The sequence below is a fragment of the Lathamus discolor genome, chromosome Z, assembly GCF_037157495.1.
Source record: "Lathamus discolor isolate bLatDis1 chromosome Z, bLatDis1.hap1, whole genome shotgun sequence".
Lineage (NCBI taxonomy): Eukaryota > Metazoa > Chordata > Aves > Psittaciformes > Psittacidae > Lathamus > Lathamus discolor.
In genome coordinates, this window is record NC_088909.1 from 33654426 (window position 1) to 33677512 (window position 23087).

The 23087-nt window shown below is 38.1% G+C and overlaps 1 protein-coding gene across 1 annotated transcript in view; it reads right to left on the reverse strand.

Moving 5' to 3' along the window:
• The window catches only part of VCAN (versican), a 108643-nt gene that overhangs the window by 35443 nt on the left and 50113 nt on the right, over positions 1 to 23087 (reverse strand). Inside the window, exon 7 of the mRNA XM_065661467.1 lies at positions 18711 to 21881. Coding sequence (XP_065517539.1) covers positions 18711 to 21881 — 3171 coding nt within the window. The remainder of the gene's footprint in view (positions 1 to 18710; positions 21882 to 23087) is intronic.

Sequence of the window (23087 nt, forward strand, 5' to 3'; positions counted from 1 at the left end):
CCAATGGAGCCCTGTCTACATTTGTCAGTAGAGGATCTGAACCAATAGAACCCTGTCTTAGACCACTGTCAGCAATGATGGCTCCCCAAAGAACATTTGCAGTGTATGACAGAACACATGTCTGTAAGCAAATCTTCCTCATTAAAACTGTTTACAACACATAAAATTATGAGAAGCTGACAGGTGAAATATTTCAGTAGTTTGAAGTAAGTCCCCCACATAGGAACATTGTTTAACCTCTATGACAACTAAGCCCTCAGAGATAGAGTAATCAGGTGATCACTCTGGAAAAGAATGTATTAAATCACATTAAACTGACGCACAGCACTGTGAACAGCTTGTGATTCTTTGGCTTACAGTGTTTTGTGTGTGCAAATTGACTGCAATGTGGGTCTTGAAAAGGTCATTGCAACTCTATTGAGAATTGACGTTCTAATATCTCAGGCTGTGTTTACAGCTAATCTCATGAAGTATTACCAAATGTTCATTCTGCTAAACCTCCAGCTGAAGAGTAAATGGCAACTTCAGACATGTTTTACAAAGAACATGTAATGAGGTTCTCTGAATGCAAGGATTTGATCTAATTTCTAAATGACTTTGGGAAAAATTAAGACCTGTCCCAGTCTTGCAGAGAATAAATCACCTTCAACATTGTGTTCTTCCACTAAAATATTCAGTATGTATGGCACTAAGTTCAGTGTTCCCAGCACAATACAAAAAATATGGTTTTAACTTAATTTCTGGCTGGCTATTCGATATTACCCCGATAAAGCCTAGTGTTTACTTTGTGCTATGACAGCTCTATTAAATGACTAGAAACAACTACAATCTCCCTCACAAGTGCTTGTTTTATAAATTGTTCTATGCAATGCTTGTAAGAGAGAATTACTCCCCGCTCCTTTCTCCAGTAGGTTAGAAATATTTACAGAGGCTGCCCAATGCCATAGAAAAAAATGTATCTTCTGCAGCCATTTACTTGTCTGCCCAGATCTCCTTTTAAAATTTCATTCAAGCATAAAAGCAAGAATTTAGTTATTAGTCCAAGATCTGCAATATGATGTGAGGAGGCATGTCTAATAACATCACTTTCAAAATCCACATATTCTAGCAAATAGCATACTGAAGAATCATATTTTCATAGAATTAGAAGCTCTAATCAACACAGAATTGTACACTTTCTTTTCAAAACAGTGTATGCAAGAATACATGGGAATTCACTAACTGAAAGGGGGATGGCAAGTCAAGAGCTGCTAGAGAGCTTTGAGAGCTTGTGATTCTCAGTAAATCCACTATAAAATAATTGCACCAACAGTCAGATCCAGAGTACTATATATCAAAATGTGTATGGGCAAGAAAGGTGGCTTACTGTGTGCATAACTTAAGAAGGAAATATGTATACCTAACCTGCTATATAGGCTAATGTAGCATAAGAATTAACTATGATTTCATAGGATTGTGTGAACAAAGCATGTAGCATGTTTTCGCACAGAAGTAGACATTAAAAAAAAAAAAAAGTTAAACCTGGATGGGTCTAGATAGGCTGCAATTTGTAGCAGGGTACCATGACTAACAAGTTCTGACCAGTGTACTATTTTTGTAACAGTGCACACCTGGGAGTCCCTCAAATTACTAGCTCACGCTAAGTCATTTATGGTAGGTAATAAATTTAGTGAACAACATCTGTTCAAAATTCACCTAGAAGACATATACAAATTCTTACATACGCAAAGATCTCTATCAGACCTTACTTTTACTTTGTTAGCTTTTTCAAGATCTCACATGCCACAAAGATCCACATTAAAGAAAATTAGCTAAAGGTATGATATTCCAATAATTAACTTTCAGAAGGCTCTTTCATTAAATACTAAGCATTTTTGTTTGGGCTCTTTTTCAAACAAAATGAAAAAAAAAAAAAGAAAAACAAACCATCAGTTTTTTTAAAAGTAGTGATGAATAAAATGGATTTTTTTTTCCTTAATTAGAATTTATTCTCCTTTCTAGAGCTTTCATTATTCAATGTTAGTAATCAAGTTTACAGTGCTCAGGAATAACAGCTGTGGAAAATCTCTTAAACTCCAGAGATGGCCAAGAATCTATGCAACAATATAGCTCATATTATCTTGTCATTTAAGAATAAGTAAGACATGAGGATAAAAACCTAACTGCTACTGTAAAATATGAATACAGGAGGGAAAAGTCTTATCCTTTTAATTGGTCTGTTAGACCTTAGGGCAGACACAAGAAAATTTGCAGCAGTTTTAAGCTGGCTGGATGCAGCTGACACACGTTGCCCCTAATTATGTTCATGTCCATTCCAACTGCGGGTAAAAACATGCAGACTTGAGATTTTTAATAAGAGATGAAATGAGGGCTTTAAAAGGAAGGAGTTTGGCTTCTAAATATGTTTATCAATAGTTCACAGATTATCACGGCAAATGGGCCAAAAGGAGCACTTGTTTAAAGAGGTGCTTTATTATTATGACTCCAAGAAAAAGAAAGTAAAAAAGAAGTAGCTAAAAAGTAGTAAAAGCAAGGGCTGCCAGTTCAGACTGCCAATCCAAACAAGTCAAAAAGGGGATTTATCTGTAAGGCCTCTTACTGAGGAAGGTATGGGGTACACACTAAAAAATTAAATAGATAGGTGGATGAGTGTATATGCAGCCTAGAGTGTTCCTTGATCCACTTAATATGTCTAAATGTCTTAAATTACCTGAATGGAATAGACATCTCTCTCAATAACAGTCAACTACATGCAAGAAATTGAAATCCTTCTGGCTACAGGGTGCTTTTTAGCCACTAGAAGACTTGACTGCTACTACATATAATCACAGAGAGACTGACTGATTCGGCACTAATTTTCATTACAAACTTTCTAATGACAATTGGTTCTAGACCCACGTTAATTTGTCACTGGGTCAAATATAGAAGTTGTGTCTGTGTTACTGATGAGCAAGCTAACTTCTCAACACCCAAAAAACTTGTAATGCGTAGCAATGCTCTTTCTTGAGAAAGATCATTTTTGAGAAGGTAAGCAGTAAAGACTACTTTCTCTCAAAAAACCCCAAAAATTTCAGAGGAGCCGCTGTAGAAGAATTAACAGAGAATTAAATAGAACACAGATTATGATGATTTCCAAACTTTCAAAAACTAAACTATTCAATTTAAAAGACTTATGGATTTAGGACAGTTTTGTGAAGTCTCATTGAAAAATGGGACTGGTAACATCTAACTTGGCATCCTACATGTAACAGAATAGATTCCTGCAATTTGTCCATTCATTGCTTCAGAGCAACATGGTGAGCTGTTTCTGATAAGTAACAGAGTTCAGCCTTTTTTAGGACTAGAAGTATAATAAACCCATGAAATTCACAGAAAGATTCATAAAATGTTCTATGGACTGTAAATCAGGCTCCATATTTTGATTAGAATAGATATAAAAAAGGAAAAGGAAAAAAAAAAGCCAAAAACATTTTGGACTGTTCTTTTCAAAAATGTCTATTTCACTGCATAATGTGACACTATCACAAGCTTCATAACATTCACTACCAAGCACTTGTAACCACAACACAGGTTAGAATGAAAAAAACAGAATAGCTTGCATTAGTCAAATTTCTTCCTGCACTCAATAACTGAAATATTTGGGTTTGGGCTTCAATTGAATTATATGAGGATTAATTTAGACAATGGTATGACTAGAGTACTGTATATACTATATATGACATTACCATATATATTTGGGTTTCTATCAAATTTCTGCAAATTCAGTGACTGACAAAGGTAATGCAGTAACTTGCAATGTAAACAAAAAAGTTTGGTTCAGACAGAAAAGTAATAAATAATTTAAAATAAAAAAAAGAGAAAACCCATGGGGTTTTCCCCCATGCATATACGTCAACTATTCTGTTTTCCATGTTGTGTCACCTTATTGCTTTTCCTTTCTTTCCTGTATGTATCTTGTACAGATATGTACAAAATACCTAATACTTCACACTTTGCACAATTGAGTCAGATTTCTCAAGCTTCATAAACAGCTATTGATCAGTTCCCTACTCGTTCAAAAAACATTATTCTAAGAAAGTTGTTGGAAGAACAGATTGTAAAAATATGCTATGAAAAGCACATAGACAGCAATGAAGACTGAAGTAAGACACGATTCATTATATTACTTATTTTTGTACACTATGAACATGGTGAGGCCCTGGCACAGGTTGCCCAGAGAAGCTGTGGTTGTGCCATCCCTGGCAGTGTTCTAGGCCAGGCTGGACGGGGCTTGGAGCAACCTGGTCTAGTGGAAGGTGTTCCTGTCCATGGCAGGGGGTTGGAACTGGATGAACTTTAAGGTCCCTTCCAACACAAACCACTCAAGGATTCTATGATTTGCTGCGGACCAAAGCTGCTATGCAAAGCACATCCAAACAAACAATCCACAGTGTAATGGACATTGTGTTTGATTAAGACTTTTCCAGTAACATGAACCAATGTCTTTAATGTGTCATCTCAAAATCTGTGCACATCTGTGGGGTATTCTTGATGGGTTTGGTGACTTCTAAAGGGTAAGGCTACAGCCAGCAGACTTAAATTTAGCTGACTTAAATTAAGCCAACAGGTGTCTCCATTTCATCTGGAAAATATTTAAGAGTCCTCTAAATAGAAAAGTTTAAAATGTTTTAATTAAACCCTCTGAAAGTCCAGTGACATCTCGTATCTGGCGTGGGAGAGAAACTAGCACAAAGAAAGTCTTTAACAGTTTTATGTCACATATTGACTCCCCTAAACCTCGGTTCTGCCAGGGAGCAGATTTGCAGTCTGTGGATTCAAGCAGTTTTATGACTACAGCTTGCTGAAACTCTTCCAGCAAAACAAAACCCAACCAATTCCCCTGCAATGTGCCAGTCATATTGAATAGATTTTGTTTTAAAAGCATACTGAAGAAGTAGTGATCTGGCAAGATGGTCTCCATGCCAAATTGAACAAAAAGAATTTTTTTTGTTGCTGCTGTTTCAAACCCTTTGTATTTAGAGGCTTTTTCCTCCTTAAAATATTACATTTAAATTGGAACAGAAAGTTTCACTTTTACAGAAATAAAACCTTCTGATAACATCTTTTGGGCCATTTTGTTTCATACAAAAGGGATTTTTTAATTGCTCTTTTCATCTCATTTCAAAAGAAATAAGATTTTGAAATACAGACATTTCCTGCTGAAGGAAAATTCCAAGTGTCAGCCTTCAGTACATGCAATTCTTCTAACTTGTGCCATCTTGTAATATCATTAGCCTACTAAGCACAGTCAAAGTGCAATAGTGCTTCAGGCATACCCCATATCTCCAGTCAGGAAAAGGTGGGAATACTGCCAAAGAGCTGGTCTAAGGTATTAAAGAAACATAGCTACTATTATACACACTTAAGTAAAAGACAACAAAGAAAGGTCCAGAAATAATTAAATTCTTGATTATTTTAATCCTTCTACCTCATGTTAACATGACCAGTATGTATGATGAGGTGTAGTAAAATACAGTTCTTGATTACTTTTGAGTCTAAATAAACAAAATGTTTTATTTAGTTAAGTTAAAAATTCCCCAGCTGGATATATATTTCTAAAACTTCTGTTAACTTTGGCTCCCTTTAGAAATGCTTAACAATGCAGGACACATTTCAATATCCTTTTATTTTCTTTTTGACCTGCTAAATTTTATCAAACCTTATGTATTTTTCTCCCTCTGACAGTCAAAAGAGAAATCTGAATTTCTAAAATATCATCAGCAGTAAAAATAATAATTAAAAAAACTGTATATAAATTGACCCTGCATAAAAATCTCAACTACCCAAGTAGATTTCTGGAAAGAAGTACTTGAACAATTTTTGTGCAGCTGGCTGGGTAGGAGTTGAAAGCAATTCAAGGTGGGTGGTCAGCCTTGCCTACTCCAATTCACTTTTCCAGCCTGCTTTAGCATATTTGGGTGTCTCTGTTTCCACGCAAGATACAGCCCCATTGAAACCCTGAGTATCAATTGCTGGCTTGTTCCTAAACAGCAGCCTTTTTAAAGCTATACCATTTGCTCAAGTTCCATCTTGACAAAGTTGTTGGCTGTAACCAGAAACACCTGTGGGAAGTGGATGTTGCTGATGTGGACATCTGCTTTGCACAGGGCTCTGGCTTGTGTGGCTGGCCTTAAACATCCCTGCTGAATTCTAAAGTGATAGACATGATGATGTGAAAACCATGACAGGAATTGAGGAAGTGTGTTGTTATAAAAGCATATCATGAAGACTGCTGGCAACCCCTGGCGTTTCCTTCAGCCTCAATACTTCCTGTGTTCCCCTCCCTGATGCAGCAGTGAACTTGTTAAGAAAAAACAGATTGAGTAAAACGTCAAGTTGTTAAAAATGGCAGCTTTGCAGTGTCATGTCTGAGCCTCAGCAAATGCAGGATACCGTTCCCTAGATAATGGCTGAATATTTGTCATACAATATTCTAAGGACAGCAATTCCCACTTCCTTCCTATTCCAACATGTCATTAACAGAATGATACTCTAAGCAGCAGTAGCTCCTCCTAAGTGGCTCGTGACATGACCATCTTTTTAATGACAATTTTTTCCTTACTGCCTACAAGAAGACAATCCTAAAGCTCTGCAGGGCTAAAAAACCACAAAGAAACAACTGGCAAGTAAGAAATAATTTTCTTCAGCTGAATTCCTAAGCAATGCAAAAAGATTCAACAGATTCTACAGTCACACAGTATCTGCATGAGCAGGTCTGCTTGTATATATATATAGAAAAGTCCAACTCCAAGGACAACTCACCAAGTTAGCTGGTAAACAGAAGACCTGGCTGGGAAGGAAAGCAACTTCTCACCAAAATTATTTCAGTGTGGTATTCCATGACTAAGGTAGAAAGAATAAGATATCAGCAGGTCTTGCCCTTTCTTATCCTACTTCACCACCATGCCTTGGTTACACTTACACCGTTGTTTACACTGAGGCAAACCAAAATACTTCTGCCATTGCATAGACGGCACAAGAAGGAATCAATTCTAGCCCTACTAACATGGGAAAAGCATCCCCTCCTATGAGAACAAAAAGTGATCACAACAAAAATCTGGGGTGAAAGGAAGAAAGAGAGAGATGAAGAAAGAGGAAAGAGAAGGAGGAAGGGAGGGCAAATTTAGGTATAAATTTAGGTATAGGGGTTAATAAACATGATTACTTTGGGTATTATACATCCAAAGCAGCCTAGAAATAGACCAGATTCTCGCATAAACAAATGTAAGGCTGCAAAAACCCCACTGCTACAGGAGGAATGACAGAAGTGCGACTCCGTCCTTCAGATACAATATTAGGGAAAGCAGAGCTTTCCCTAATTTTTTCCTAATTTTTTAAATGCTTGAAAGCCTTTAAAAAAATCAAGCAGTAAACAGTATTTTGACACATAATATCTACCTGGATCAACTTCTGGGGTGCTTTTGATCCTCATACTTTCCTGAACTCTGCAGAAACTTGTGAACAGCAGAGGAAATAGAATGAAAAACAGAGCAGGAAAAGGAGCCTAATGCAGCAAATACTCTAGAATAAGCTTATAATTGGAGAAGACTTATCTGAGAACAGACTGCAGTTTACCTGCAAATATTTAACCATTTCATTGCTCAGAACTGAGAAAAAATCCGTATAACGCATACAGAGCATGGGCTTCTTATTTTGCAATATAATCACATACATAAAAATGAGGAATGGTTCCATTTTTCTTTTAGAAGGTTTTCCATCTAGATGTTCTGTTTTGTTTTATTTTGTTTTGTTTTCTCTTGGGAAAATGTGACATTTGTTTTGGAAAAATATTAATCTAGTTTTAGAAACGCTTGATGCATTAAAAAGACATTTTTGTTGGACAATACATGACAACGGAAGTTTTCATCTGACTACAGCTGAAAGCAGATGCCTAGCTGTGGCAAGCTTGGTGCAGCACTAAAACCACAGCAGAGGGTGGCAAATTTTTGACTATGAACCTATTAGCACAAACTCCATCCTGTACTGAGATTGGTTATATGGTTACTGACTCTGAATTAGTACATGCATGACAGGCTCTAAATGTGGACAGAACAAACTGATAAGAAAAACTGAATAGCCCAAAAAGCCAAATAATTAAATTAAGGTAAGAACAAATAAATGCTTGAGTAACATTTTGGAGATGCAGAAATACTTCAGTTTCATTGATTTTCATAGTCTTCCTATTTCATGTAGGGTAGAGTATGCAACTAGCTTGTGTTCTGTTGGGTCATCTGGTAATCCTGGTAACGCAATACTATGCTAAATTGCTATCCATTCTCTGCACTGCTATGCTCAGCAGTGCTTATCACATAGCAATGCCAAACTTCTGCATCCAGCACCCATAATCAACAAAACCAAGCTATTGCCTACTGCAATTTAGTAAATTCCAAACTATGGTGAGTTAGACATTAATGCCTTTCTCCCTCATGACACGAAATCAAGCAAATTTAGTTGTGCAGATTATTAGTCCAAGAAATTCTGTGGAAGCTTACACTAACTTTGTTTTCTTCACGCATGAATAGGAGTAACTGAACTAAGGTAAAAGACACTGTGACAACTTTTTCTAGGTTCACTTACAATTGCAACCCCATTACCACTACCTGGTTTCACCAGACGTGAAAACACATGTGGTCTTTATCCTTGTCTGTCAGTTGTAACAAGGGTACATATAATTTCTGAAGGATTCAAGAATTCTGCTTGTAATATTTAACATTTATCCAAATATGCCACTGAAAACTTACTACAAGCCTGAGTAGTAAATACATGAACAACCCAAGAAGCATTTCACTCACTATTTCTGAAAAGGATAAGACAGTTTAGACAAAATCCCACAATAAAATCATAGAATGGTAGAGTCACAAACTGGTTTGTGTTCGAAGAGACCTATAGCCTCATCCAGTTCCAACACAGAGATTTTGATCATTCAGGGCATGAAAAAAAGTAAAAAAAAAAAAAAAAAAAAAAAAGTGAAAATGAAAGTGAAAGTAAAAGTAGTGATTGGATACTGACAAAGCTGTTTCATTTGAAACTGTAGAATCACAGACTGGTTTGAGTTGGAAGGGACCTTAAAGCTCATCCAGTTCCAACCCCCTGCCACAGGCAGGGACACCTTCCACTAGTCCAGGTTGCTCCAAGCCCCGTCCAACCTGGCCTTGAACACTGCCAGGGATGGGGCAGCCACAGATTCTCTGGGCAACCTGTGCCAGGGCCTCACCACCCTCACAGGGAAGAACTTCTGCCTAAGAGCTCACCTCAATCTCTCCTCTGTCAGGTTAAATCCATTCCCCTTTGTCCGGTCCCTACAGGCCCTTCTAAGAAGTCCCACGACAGCGTATAAAAAACCCTGCTGCTAGTCTGCGTACATATAAGCATATTCTTTGCTGTTATTTTGGGAAACATAAAAAAATTCATCAGATATGTAGAAATACTTTTCCTAATGCCCAAAACTTCCCACTGAAACTATGGAACTCTTTCTTGATGAGAAAAATCCATGTTTATGGTTAAAAAAGTTAAAAAAGAGTGTTTCTTAAGCACTATTTAAGATAATGTTGATTAAAAAAAAAAATAATGAAGTACAACAGAGGTAATACCAAAGCAGGCATAGACAGCTGGTAGATAAGATTACCCCTGAAGAAGAACAAAATTCCAACTGCATTTCTTCTCCTTAGGGATTTTAGCTTTAATCATTAATGAAGAGAAATTTTGATGTAATTTTTTAAAATTAGTTGTCCTCATTTAAACATATTGGTAATAGACGAGTGGTCAGACAAGTCTTAGTACAATTCACTGAGCAGGTTTGTTGGGTTTTTTTTTTAAGTGTGAATTACTCTATAGAAAAGAAAAAATAGGTAATTTCAGCTCCATGTTCCCTAAGGTGACACAAAACATGCAGCACTCACTCTGAACACATCTTGACTTGTGCCAGGAAATAATTCACAAGTATCTTGAAAGACACCAGTGGATTTTATGTATATTATTAATCAGATTTATCATTTAAACACTTCCAAAAAAGAAAGATAGAAAAAAAACTTAGATGGATTAATAATGCTTAATTTAATTAAATCTAAAACATGTGAAGAACAGCTGCAAAAAAGACCCCCCTAAAAAAACATACTCAAAAAGAATAGCCAACAGATACTTTTGAAGTGCTTTTAGAACAATTATCGAGTGACCCATCTTAAAAGAATGCCTTTCTATTAAGATCATTTGCCTTTGAGCCACTTAGATACATCCTTTTATTTACACTTCCAGGACCACATTCTGTATTCAATCAGAGTTTCACTATCTCCAATTAATCATTTCATGTAAAGTAAAATGGTATAGATAATGTTTTCTGAAAGAGGCAGAAAAGATTATATCCTCATCATAAGTAGTAAATTTTTTACAATCTGGACACATTCAAAAAACTTTGGTATAGAAAACCACTTTCCTCAAGAAAAATTAAATCAGATTGTGTTTCTATCTGCAAGACAGCTTATCTTTTTTACAACTGGATTTCTTAAGACTTTGTCCATGTGTAAACAAAACTTCTAAAAGGATTCCTATCCTTCACAGAAGTATGAAAAGCTACATTGTACCTATGAATAAAATCCCCTCATTTCTCTCATGAATAAACAAAGAGCTATAAGAAAGCCAGAAATGTGTAATCCCTGGTCTAGGTCTGACATGTTTCCTTGGAAACAATGCAAAACCAGCAGGAAATATGTAGGCATCCTCTGAACAGCATTTAATGTGAGAGCCTTGTTCCTTGCTTGTATCTATGGAAGTCTATAAAGGAATGTGAAAAAAAAAAAATTGTTCTATAATACGCCTTCAGGAAGAGCCAGCAATAGTGGCTTAAAGACTACTTATTAATTCATAGTCTTACCTTCTTGTGAAACTTTCTAAGTCTCGAATTTTAGCTCTTTTGGATATGGAGTTGGATTATTTTTTCCTTTGTTTTGGGAAAGCAATGTACCAAAACCTTGAATTTATTACAATTATTTGTTTATTAGGGCTTGCATTCAAACAGGGAATTGCTGCTATTGCATTTGAAATATGATTCAGATGTGATGGTGTCCAACCTATTTTAAAAAAGCCCTAAACAACATCAGTACAACAATCAGTAAAATAGGAAAATTCCGAACAGTTCAATTAAGAAATAAGTCTATCAGTCTGGGTTAAATACATGAGGAAAACTTCTTCTGAATCAAAAAATGGTCTAGGTATTGAACGAACCAGAAGCTATAACTGTTATGAAGACATTCTCATACCTACCATTGCCACATCCCCATAACAATTCTGCACTCAATCACCTCATTGGAATTACTATGGTGTAATTACCCTGGGGAAGATGACGTCAGAACCTGGCCATGTTACTTAACATTTAACACTTCAGTTACTCTAGACGAAACAAGAACTTATCGCTCTCTGTGCCACATTTTATGAATAACACCGAGATTTTGGTCATTCTGGTCATGAAAATTGCTTGAGTAGTGACAGTACACTAACAAAGCTGTTTCATTTGAAACTGTAGAATCACAGACTGGTTTGGGTTGGAAGGTACCTTAAAGCTCATCCAGTTCCAACCCCCTGCCATGGGGAGGGACACCTTCCACTAGACCAGACTGATCAAACCGCCATCCAACCTGGCCTTGAACACCTTCAGGTATGGGGCAGCCACAGCTTCTCTGGGCAACCTGTGCCAGAGCCTCACCACTCTCACATTGAAGAACTGCCTAAGAGCTCATCTCAATCTCCCCTCTGTCAGGTTAAAGCCATTCCCATTGTCTGGTCGCTACAGACCCCTGTCAAAAGCCCCTCTCCAGACTTCTTGTCACCCACCTTTCAAAACTACTAGGTTGCTTTCTTTCCTAGGTGAACACACAAGCCCAGGGATCAAAACAAAACACTACCAGGAAGGATGGCATTACTAATCCAAACATTGAAATAAGACCGTGTCCGTATGGTCTTACTGGGCACTGCAGCACAGTGCAGTGACTACAGGACACTCAGGCCAGCAGGTAATGTGGTTTTCCTCCAAAGCTGACGAGGAGCTGCCATGCTCTTAATGTCAGCTGGAACATTACGGTTAATAAGGAAACATGCCCAGCCCTCCATTAAATAAATAGGAGATTTTCCATTTAAGAAGATGGAAAATTCATTCAACCCATGTGAGGACACTTTGACTGTTACTTCAACATCCCACCAGAAATGAATTCAGGTCAGTCTATTTACACAGTACCAATAAACTATGGCCACGGTTTGGGATGGGACAGGAACACCTCATCCAAATGCATGCAAGTTGAAATGCCCTTAGAAATTAAATGGCTCAACACTATGCTTTTAATTTAATGCTAGTTAAATTTGTAACTCTTCTTGTCTTAAAAAGTTGACAGTGATATCAAGAACTAAACATTTGTTGGGAAAGCTGAACAGCTTGCATAAGCAGGAAAGTCCTTTTTTTACACATCCACTTGGGCATGTTATCAGACACTGCATAAAGCAGCAGAATGCAGTGAATACAAGACAGCAACTTTTCTTTACAACAGAAATTGATTTGAAAAAGGTCTTATGAATAAATAATTGGTTTCAGTAGGATATACTTTTCATTTGAGTGAAATGGGGATTTCAGCATATAAAAGACAAAGTCTCCTCACCTTCATCAGAAGTCTCTCTAACACAATAATTAACACATGTAATTTTTGAAAGGTACACAAAAAATTGCACGTAGCACACGTGTGTATACTACAAAGACTGTCCAGATGGATATTTGCCAGTGGGCATAAACAAATTAATTTAAAAGAGAATAATGTGGCTACAGGTGCAGACAGATACAAGCCTACACGATGCATGCTTTTAAACTGGCTCTCTTGCAAGTGAGGTGCTGCCCGGAAATGGTGTTGCAAGGCATGCTGCTCCTCTCCCTCCACCCCATCATCTGGTCTGGTTAGAGCACCATCCTGATACCTGCAGTCTCCAGAACAGCCAGGGTCTTTGCTCACAGCACATTTTCACTTGCCCACCCCTCAGAAGTTAGCAAAATTAAGGCTGAAAGGGGACATGGTTATTCTCTATAACTGAACAGAGAAATAAAAGTATCAAAGGATAAATGTCAGAAAGAAAAAAGACCTATTCAAGCAAAAGACAATACTGGCAAGAATAAACATAAGTATAAACTGGCCAAGAAGCAATCCAGGCTCGATATTGGAATCAGACTTAAAGAGAGCCATGATGATCTGAAACAGCCCTCCAGAAGGATCTGTGAAGACAACAGGATTATACGAATTTTAAGGCCCAAGACGGTCCTGAAAAGACTCTATTCTGCCTTCTTTGTTAAGCTTTATGACTATGACTCATTACCATTCTGCATTGCATTCAAATTCCACATTCCCTCTTACGCTGCTAAGACAGAAATATGCATGTCAGAGAATTGCATGTTGAAACACAAAGGTTTGTAACCTCTTTCCATAAAATTCCACACCTACAAAGCACAAGTTCCTGCAATTTCATTCTGTTCAAAGCTGGAGGGGACAAGAAACCAGACAGAGCTGATGTGAGTCCCAGGGTCCAATAAGCACTTTGAAACTTATTCACTAAGTAAAGACTTTTAAATGTCTCCAAAAAATGCAGGTGTGCAAATTACTCCTGATACAGACAGGAGTTATATTTCCAGCAGCCCCTCAACCACTGTTAAATAACACCCCCACAAGCATTTTTCAGCTCATAAAAGCTTTATGAGCTGAAAAGTTACTTCAGGTTTGGGTTGTTTGTTTTTTTTTCAGCTGCTAATCCACTACCTTCCAGCAACAGCATCAGCCCTCTGCACTACAATGCAGAGGAGCTATGTGAATATAAAAGAGCATGAGATGGCAAGTTTTGCACTTTTGCAGTGAAAAAGAAACCCTTCCATCCTATCTGATACAACGAAAAGCTGCTAATGCAATAACATATCACAGTGCAGGACTGTTTTGCTTTCTCACTTTCACAACATGGTAACAATCCCAAGGGAACAGCCTGTTGTTCCACTCAAGTGAATGAAGTCCCAAGCTCCTTCTTTATGAAACATGTGTGGCACTTTCTGTAGCACAAAAAGCAATGTTTCCCCATTTAATTTCTTCTTTAATTTGAGCACCTGCCCTAGACCTGCCCGTGTGACACAGGCTCACAGTAAAAACATGACTTAGATCCCTCATTAACTGGTGCACCTGCCTCACATTTGCTTACATGGAAGTTGTACAATGCTCACACGGTGGTTGTACAATACATTTTCTCAATGAAAACTGATGTATTCTAACACAAATAAGCAGCTTAATCCATTCAGCTTCAGGGGAGTGCTCTTTCTTATCAGCACTAGAGTGCATTTTCCAGAACTTAAGCTAATGAGCTTGCCCTTCCACCAGGCCCCCAAATTGCTTCTGTTTCCATGGGTAAAGGTTTTAGATAAAAGTAATTGAAACTTCCTTTATGAAAGTTTTCATCAATTGTAAGCATGCATTTTGAAAACTATGAGTCCTATAGGAGAAGCTTTTTCTGTTTAAATAAATCTAAAGGCTTATTGTTCAAAAAAACCCTGAATTTATTTAACAATACCTTCCAGTTATATATTGTGTATACTGGGGTACTGTAGGTTGGGGTGTGAGGGGTGTGTAAGACAGCCTAAGGTCCTTGCCGCTATATTTAATTGAGTTTAACCCAGTCAGCATTCAATGTCTTTCAAGTGCAGCATTAATCCACAATATAATGAAGAATAAGATCCCACACATTCCATACATCCATAACAAATTCCATACATTGACAGCACATTCCTGCGAAAGGCTTCAAAGTGCTCCAGTGAAGTTGGTGCCAGTTTAGCAAGGGTTTGAGACTGACAAAGGCGCAAGAAATCCTTCCCATTTCTCGTTCTGCAAGTGCATAAAATCATAGAATCGCACAATCAACCATGTTGTTAAAGACCTTTAAGATCATCAAGTCCAACCTTTACCACAGCATTGCCAAGTCCACCACTAAACCAAGTCACTAAGGGCTTCATGTACACAGTGTGTGAACACTTCCAGGGATGGTGATTCCACCACTGCCCTGGGCAGCCTGCTCCAATGTCTGACCACCCTTTTGGGGAAGAAATTGTTCCTAATATCCAGTCTAAACATCCCCTGGTGCAGCTTGAGGCCATTTCCTCTTGTTGTATCCCTTGATCCTTGGGAGCAGAGGCCAACCACCTCCTGGCTCCATCCTCCTTTCAGGTAGTTGTTGAGAGCAATAAGGACTCCCTGAGCCTCCTCCTCTCCAGACTAAACCCCCCTAGTTCCCTCAGCTGCTTCTTATCAGACTTGTGGTCCATGCCCTTCACCAGCTGGATTGCCCTTCTCTGGACCCACTCCACATAGCCATCAGCATGGCCACAGGTGAACTCATCAGACCCAAAGCAGCAATGGGAAGTAGGACACCCACCAATGGCAAAGAGACTTCTGTTCTACAAAGCATATGCTCTGTCCTGCTTTATGGGAACTGCCAAAAGAGTCTCAATCTGTCAAAACTCCATCCCTTTGGACCCTTCTCTTCTACAAGGAGCATAAGATGTCATACATAACTAACAAAACCTAATAGCACCTCCACAGAGCATTTAAATATTATTATGCCTACATTTGCATGGTAAATGGAGTTGCAGAGACCAATATTCAGCTGTGTTAGTGTAATAGCAAGTTTTTACTGTAGTTAGGTGATATGGCTGATAGGAAACAAAACATGGTACCATATTTCTGCTGAACACAACTTCACTATTAAACTGTTTCTTCTAGCAAAATCTGAATAACTAGGAAGTGAAGAAAGACGAAAAAAAAATTAAATCTGTTATATATTTGCAACATTTCTGCATACATGAAAAGGAAAATATTACATTAATTTATTCCCAGTTCTGCTTAATACAGCAAATCTCTCATTATTATTCCTGTTTGAAACAGCTATTATTTGAAGGGGTTTGGTAAACAAATTGTCATTTCTTAGGAGGCACTTTTGGACTCTTGACTTAAAAATCATGAAGGTCTCTGCTTATAATCACCATTGACTATTTAAAAATGCTAAACCATGTTGCCTTGAAAACACAGAGGGAGGAAAAAGCTTTGTTTTATCAGAGAGATGCAATGATGAAAGCTATACTTCTTGCTCCCACTTAAGCTGACAACAAAAAGCCAAAGATACAATATAGGTAGCTCCTGTATTATTGCAGATCAATTTTCAGACAAAGGGTGAGAGAATAAGAAGTTGAACTATGTCCTAAGGAAAGGCATGTATTAGTGACTTCTGCCAAATTCACTCCTCTTCTGCACCTTCTATGTACATTTTCTTCAGCACAAAGAAAACTTTATGGACTGAGGAACAGGGAGGCGAAAGTGGGTTTGACTGGTTTTTCATTTCTGGACAAAGAAAACACTAATCCTAATTCCCAAACAGTATAAATCTTTGGCAGCTGTAACTTAACTTGCAGTAAGAAGGTATAAGGTGCCTTTTCTCTGTGGACAGCTAAATGGAGGAATTTCCACTGCCAGATTCTGAACACATGAAAATAAAGAAAACACCTTTTTGGCCTTATAGCAAATACATGATAAATCCCTTTATGGTTAAATAGAATACAGATACTACCATATGAATAATTTCATAATACTTTAAGAAAAAGATTATTTTTTTCTATGCTAGCAGACTAAATCATTCTGAAAGATAGACTTTTAAGGATGTAGAGCTTTAACTCTGCTACAAACACCCCCACACACACGTATGCACATATATACCTGGGAAATGCATGCACAGCTTTAGGTAGCTGTTGAAGATGCAGAAGGAAAATCCTAAAGGACCTGATCACCCAAGTAAAAGCAAGAGTAGCAATGAAGAGCAGCTGTGCATTGATCCACCATCCTTTAGGTAATCCAGCTTGAGCTAATTCCTAATTTAATGAATCACAGTACCCACACCATTCTGAATAAAGTGTGAAAGAAGACTCTCCTTGATCTATATGCAGAGAAATACTGCATCATATACCTTGTGCACTATCTGAATAAAACACGAATTTTCCACACCCTTCCAAACCATCCTACTTCTTTCCATCTGCCTGGAACATGTCACTGCCCAGAACAACCCACTCTCCCACATGCAATGAACTGTAACAGAACTGAGCAATGTAACTGGGAAAACTAGTTCACTACTACAGAGTCCAGCCATTAGTTACTAAGCTGAATTAACCAAATTTCCACAGGTAAAGAAGTATTGAACATGTTGCTTCATTCTAATATTCAGAAATTACCATTCTGTTCTGACTTACCAGACTTGTCTCATTTGAGACTTCCAAGACACTGGCAACATCTAAAGCATCAGAAAAAAAATATACCACAGAAACAGAAGCAGCATATAAACATTAAAATAATAGAGCTATTATTTTCTGAAATAGAAGGTTAAGCTGCACCAATACAACTTTGTGCAGTTTTTTATATAAAGTAGGAAAATAAGCATAAAGTAAATACAGATATAAAAATCACTGTATGAAGAGTCCAACACTGATATGGCATATCTCAAAGGAACTACTTCTGCCTTTTGATTTTTGATTTAAATTTTACTAAGCACAAACCTGACAAAACCAACCAATAGACTTCCATAAATTATAGATTCTGTTGGATGAGTTCTCCAAAGATATGGATGTTATGGCCAAAAAACAATGAAAAAACAGAGTTTTTTTATAACCACCCAAAAGCATTGCATATAGTTAAGGCATACAGAACATTGCAAAAATTTTTACCGTGTTCCTTCAAAAAAATAAAATAATTCAAAAATAGCTATAAAATAACTAAACAGAATGCACCCTCAATCCTAATAGATATTTTCAGCTTTATCCTTTTTCCCAGTCTTTTTACATTTCATTTTAAAATATAATCTTTTATCAAGACACCTCAAACAGTAGTCAGTTGACAGGCTTCTTTAATATAAAATTCTATAGCCTTCAGCTATTTCATTATGGAGACATATTCATATTCTGTTCTGAATACCCATGGAACTGAAGCTACATACACATGTACAATGCCATCAGCTAAAAAAATGTAATGAAACTAAAAACTGTCAATTTGCATCACAGATATTGTAAAACAGCTTAAAAAAATTAAGTTATGCTACAAAATTGTGCAAAACCCCTTCCCCCAAATCACACGAGGTCCACTTATAGACCAAGTAGTGTGCCTTAACCTTCTTTAGCTGACTACACTGTACATGGCATTGTTAATTGCTACAGACTAATGGAATGTTAAAATAATCCAGTGCTTTGTTTAGGGCTAGTAATGCATGAAATGGAAGCTGTGAAATTAAAATGCTCGTTTCACAGGTACCTGAAGTTAAATCAGTGACTTGACAATATTAAATAAAAAAACTGGACTTTAGACATAATGACTTATAAGTGGAAATACACCAGTTTCATACTCATTCTTGCATAGAAATTAATTTTTCCCCAAACCATATATTTAACACATTTCAGAGGTTTTCTTAATGTATAGAAAAATAGACCTACCAATATTTAGTTAGTTGCTGTATAAATAAAACTTGCACTTTGCATCCTTCAGTGATCCAAGAAACATCTGCAGTATATTCTAAAGTACACCAGTTTGTTATGATAAACTGTCCATTCTTTTGGACTGCAGGTCTAAAAGGCAAAATCTTACCTGTATCATTGCCTCTGATTTGAATAACGTACAATTTTATGTCATTTCCACTATCAGGATGTGAAGTAGGAGACACCTCTTGAGGTTGTAAAGCCTCTGTGGTCTCCTTTACTTTGGGTGGTGCAGTAGCTCGTGCGACTGCAGTAGCAGTTGATGCTGTGAAATATTCCTTATCAATTTCTGGTTCTAACATCTTTCCTGTCAGATCATCATCATCAGGGGCTTTACTGGGAGAAATAGATTCACCAATTATGATGATGTCATTGCTTGTTACCTCCTCTTCTTCCTCAGGAATGATACGGGGTGACTTTTGAGTAACAGAAGGTTTGGATGCTGATGTTGGTTGAATTTTGTCTACAGCACTAACAGAAGGTGTTGTTACATCACTGAGAATTGCTGCCTTATCTGTTGCATGAGCTGGAAATATAGCTGTCTTGATTTCTCCAGGTTCTTCTGATATTCCTGAACCTTCCAGAGTTTGGCTTGGAGAAGATGCCAAAGTTAGATGAGTAATGGCTTCCCTAGTAGAATGACCTGTTGGTGTCATATAGGGGGGCAACACAGATTCCCAGCTCACTACATCACTGTCTGCTTCTCTGGCAGGGGCTCCTCTGCTTTCGTATGTTTTTGCTTGGGTACCCACTGTTACAGGCATCACTTCAGTTACCTCCTCTTCTTGATCAGTAACAGTCTCAGCTTTTGGAGTCATTGTGAGATGCAAGGTCCTGGTGCTAGTTTCATCAGGTCCCAGAACTCTTCCATAATCTGTGACCTTCACTGCTGGCAATGACAATTCTGTCAATAGATATGTCTCATCATAAGCTGAACCTGCCTCATCCTGTTTTTCCTGAACAGCTGTCTGAGAGGATTCTGATCCTTGTGCTGTCTTTTGTTCAGGTATTTGGACAGTTGTCACAGATAAAGTAGACTCTCTGGCAGCATCTTCTTCCTTATCTTGATCTTTTGCGGAGGGGTCCTCTGGGAACACAACACTGTCTTTTGCAGTTATTTCTGGTGCTTCTGTATGAAAGATGCCATCAAAATGAGTCTGAGTAGTAACTGGCATATCTCTAGTGATCGCACTCTCTATAGTAGCTGGAACTGGGGAAGCATCATATTCTTTCTGCGGAACTGTAGTATCTATCTCTGTTACATCTGTAAATACAATAAATTCCTTTGTCTCTCCAGTGCCAACTGGTGGCATTCCTTTTCTGTCTTGAAGTGTTGCCACTGACTCCTCTGTTGACATTGCAGTGCTTGTTTGGCCTTCCTCTGTCACTGTGTATTTTGAGACTTCCACTTCAGTAAAGACTTCTTCAGTAGGTGTTGCCGCCAACATCACAGTAGCCTCTCTTTGTTCAGCTTCTGAGGTAGGAATGGACATTTCCAAAACATACCCTGATATTTCATCTCCTTCGTGTTCAGCTACCTCCATGATTGTGGGCACAGCAGTTGGTAATACAGTAATACTTGAGGAGCTAAAAGACTTCATTGTTGCACTGCTTTCATACACTGATAGTTTGGATACTGTGATCATTTCCAGATCTGAAGAACTGCTTGTGTATGAGACACCTGTAGTATATTTACTCTGATCGAAATTGGCTGATACAGCTTCTTCATCACTTTTTGCTTTCACTGTCTCCATGCTTGTCTCAGTTTCATCTGTAACTGCTGAAATCAGAGCTCCTGGATGCTCTGTAATTTGCCCTGGAGTACTTTCCATTCCAGAGATACCATCTTCTGTATCTAGCTCATGTGTACTCTCAGTATGAGAAGACTCTTCTGTCATATACCCCTGATGTTTATCTGTCAGCAGCCACATGCCAGAAGCTGGAGGAGCCTGTGTGAACTTTTCATTTGCAGCATGTACCTCAGATTCTGCTGTAACAGAAGTAGGAAAGATGGCTGTGGCATGAGTGATCTTAACATCTGCTGTTCTCGTTTCTGCCTCTTTTGTTTTATCCTGCTCCTCTAAAGCAGCTGATCCTTCCGTTCGCTGAGATGAGTGGATAACAGATGTGGTGCCTTCTCCAAGGTTTTGTGGGGAAACAGTACTTCCTAAGCGAGTGATGGCCTCAGATCCTGTTTGATTAACAGCTGACACAGAAAAGGATACAGGTACTCCAGATGACACTGTAGGCTGCACATCTCTCAGGTCCTCTCTGCTTCCTTGAGCTGATGCCTCATTATTGAACAGTGCTGCAGAACTAAGTTTAATGAATGGAGTTGACTCATCTGCTGTAGAAAATTGTCCAGTGGTTACTGCATTCTCATCTACAAGTGTCTCTGATGCAGCAGGCACATCTGATTCTGGGACGCTACCAGTAACCACGCCAGAAACTCTATCAGGGATAATGGTGTACATGCTCTCTCTGCCCTCCCTCTCTGTAGTGAGATCATACTGCTCAGTGAACAAAGCCTTAGGGATTACAACAGTTGTAAATTTCTTGTCAGATTTCGCCTCCATTGACTTTTTTGTGGGTTCTTTTGTTGAGTGGGCACTGAGATACATACTCTCTTTTGTTAGAGAAATTGAAGTCCCTGTCCTGGGAAACTCTCTCCGGGAAGCTGGTGACAAGCTATCTGTAGCTGTCATCATGGGACCCACTTCTATTTGTTCAGTCTGATTATCAGCATCATGGTTTTGTTTATCTCCTGTTTCAGTATCTTCCCACAAACCAGTTGAACTCTTAGCTACAGCTGTGCTATCCTGAAAAATTATAGAGGTCAAGAAAGCGTCCTCAATGCTTTCAGACCTACCTTGTTCCTCGGGCAATTCTGCTTCAGAGTAAGTGTGCTCCAGTTCCAAAGCTGCAGATGTGCTCTCTGCAGGTGAAACATCATATTCAGTCCTTCCCAGTGTATCGTAAGTGCTTATTTCACCATCTGTGACAGTCTGAGGTAGAAGGGTGGTTAACTGAATGTTCTCCATGAGCACCTCCATTTCCCTTTTTTCCTCAGCCATGTCAGTAGTCATTTCTATATCTTCTTCAGGCTCTGGGGTTGTTTCCTCAAAAGCAGGAACCTCTGTTTTCATGACAGTCCCTTTAATAATTGAAGTCTCAGTAACAGGAGGTTTAACAGTAACTTTGGCAGGTGGCAATTTCACACTGTCAGTTTTCAGAGATGTCATCAGCTTGACAGTTGTAGGCTCTGTTATGACTTTTTTACCTTAAAAAAAAAAAGAAAAAAACCCCAACATTTAGGAGTCAATCAGTCAGAACACAAACTAATGTTACTTCAGTTTGAATGTTCCTGACAAAATCTAGATGCTACAGCAAGAAATTAGTATAAAGGTCAAAGGCTTTACGTAGTTGTTTAGCATACAACAGAGTGACATAATATTACATAAAAGAACATGTTATAAAGCTGCAGAACATCTAACAAAAGTGAGATGATGTGAGAAGAGTAGCAATATTCTTCATATTCATTGTATATATAATTGCCCCTACAAGTCCTCACATGATACAAGTACCCTCAGACAGCTAAGCACTGATCAGGGGATATGAAAGTTTATTTCATAATGTCATGAATGACTGGTACTGCAAACCTGTGGGTTTTCTTCAAAGCTTGCTGTAGCATACCACTCAAGTATTTAAACGTAGTGAAATATCACTGTAGTTTATTTTCAGCACGTAATTACAAATCGTAAAAAGGAGCTCTCACTGGAGTGAGAGCATTCTGAAGCAACAGGAACAAACATGCCATCAGAAAGCACTGTTTTACAATGCCACGAGAGCTGTTGCCCTGCATTTAAATTATACTGAGAGAAATTTATTACGGAGAAAGGTGAGAACAGCAAACCATAAGATTGCAAACTTAATACTATAATGATGTTGATCTTTGGGAAACACTTCAAAGGTATACATCTGAATCTCCTCCACACACAGAAGTGCTTCTATGGGAGTGTTGAACATGAAAAGGCAGAGTAATGCATGATGGGAAGGGTAAGGGGGTAGCTATCCTAGATTCACAAGAGACACAAAGAAAGGCCTTTCAAGTGAATCAAATTGCAATGTTTTAAAGAATCCTTCTGCCTTATGCTTTCTCTACTCCTTTTGCCCCAGATTTTCATCCTATCTGAGAAGGAAATATGTCCTGATAACCATGACACTACAGAGTCTGATACTGGATTTTTAGATGGAAAGGTGAGTTTGTGCTCAGAAAACAAGATTTGCTCAGAATAAGCCCAGGATGGAAACATCTTCTCTTCTGCCAGTTCTACAAGGTTGGTTATCTTCAGAAAGGCAATGGGAGCAGACAGGTGGATGATGCAAATAACTTAAATCAGTGCTGTTATTGCTAAGTGATTGGAAGTCAAAAGCCTTATATGCATACAAGAGCAAAACATGGCCCTTTGAATCACACAAATAATAT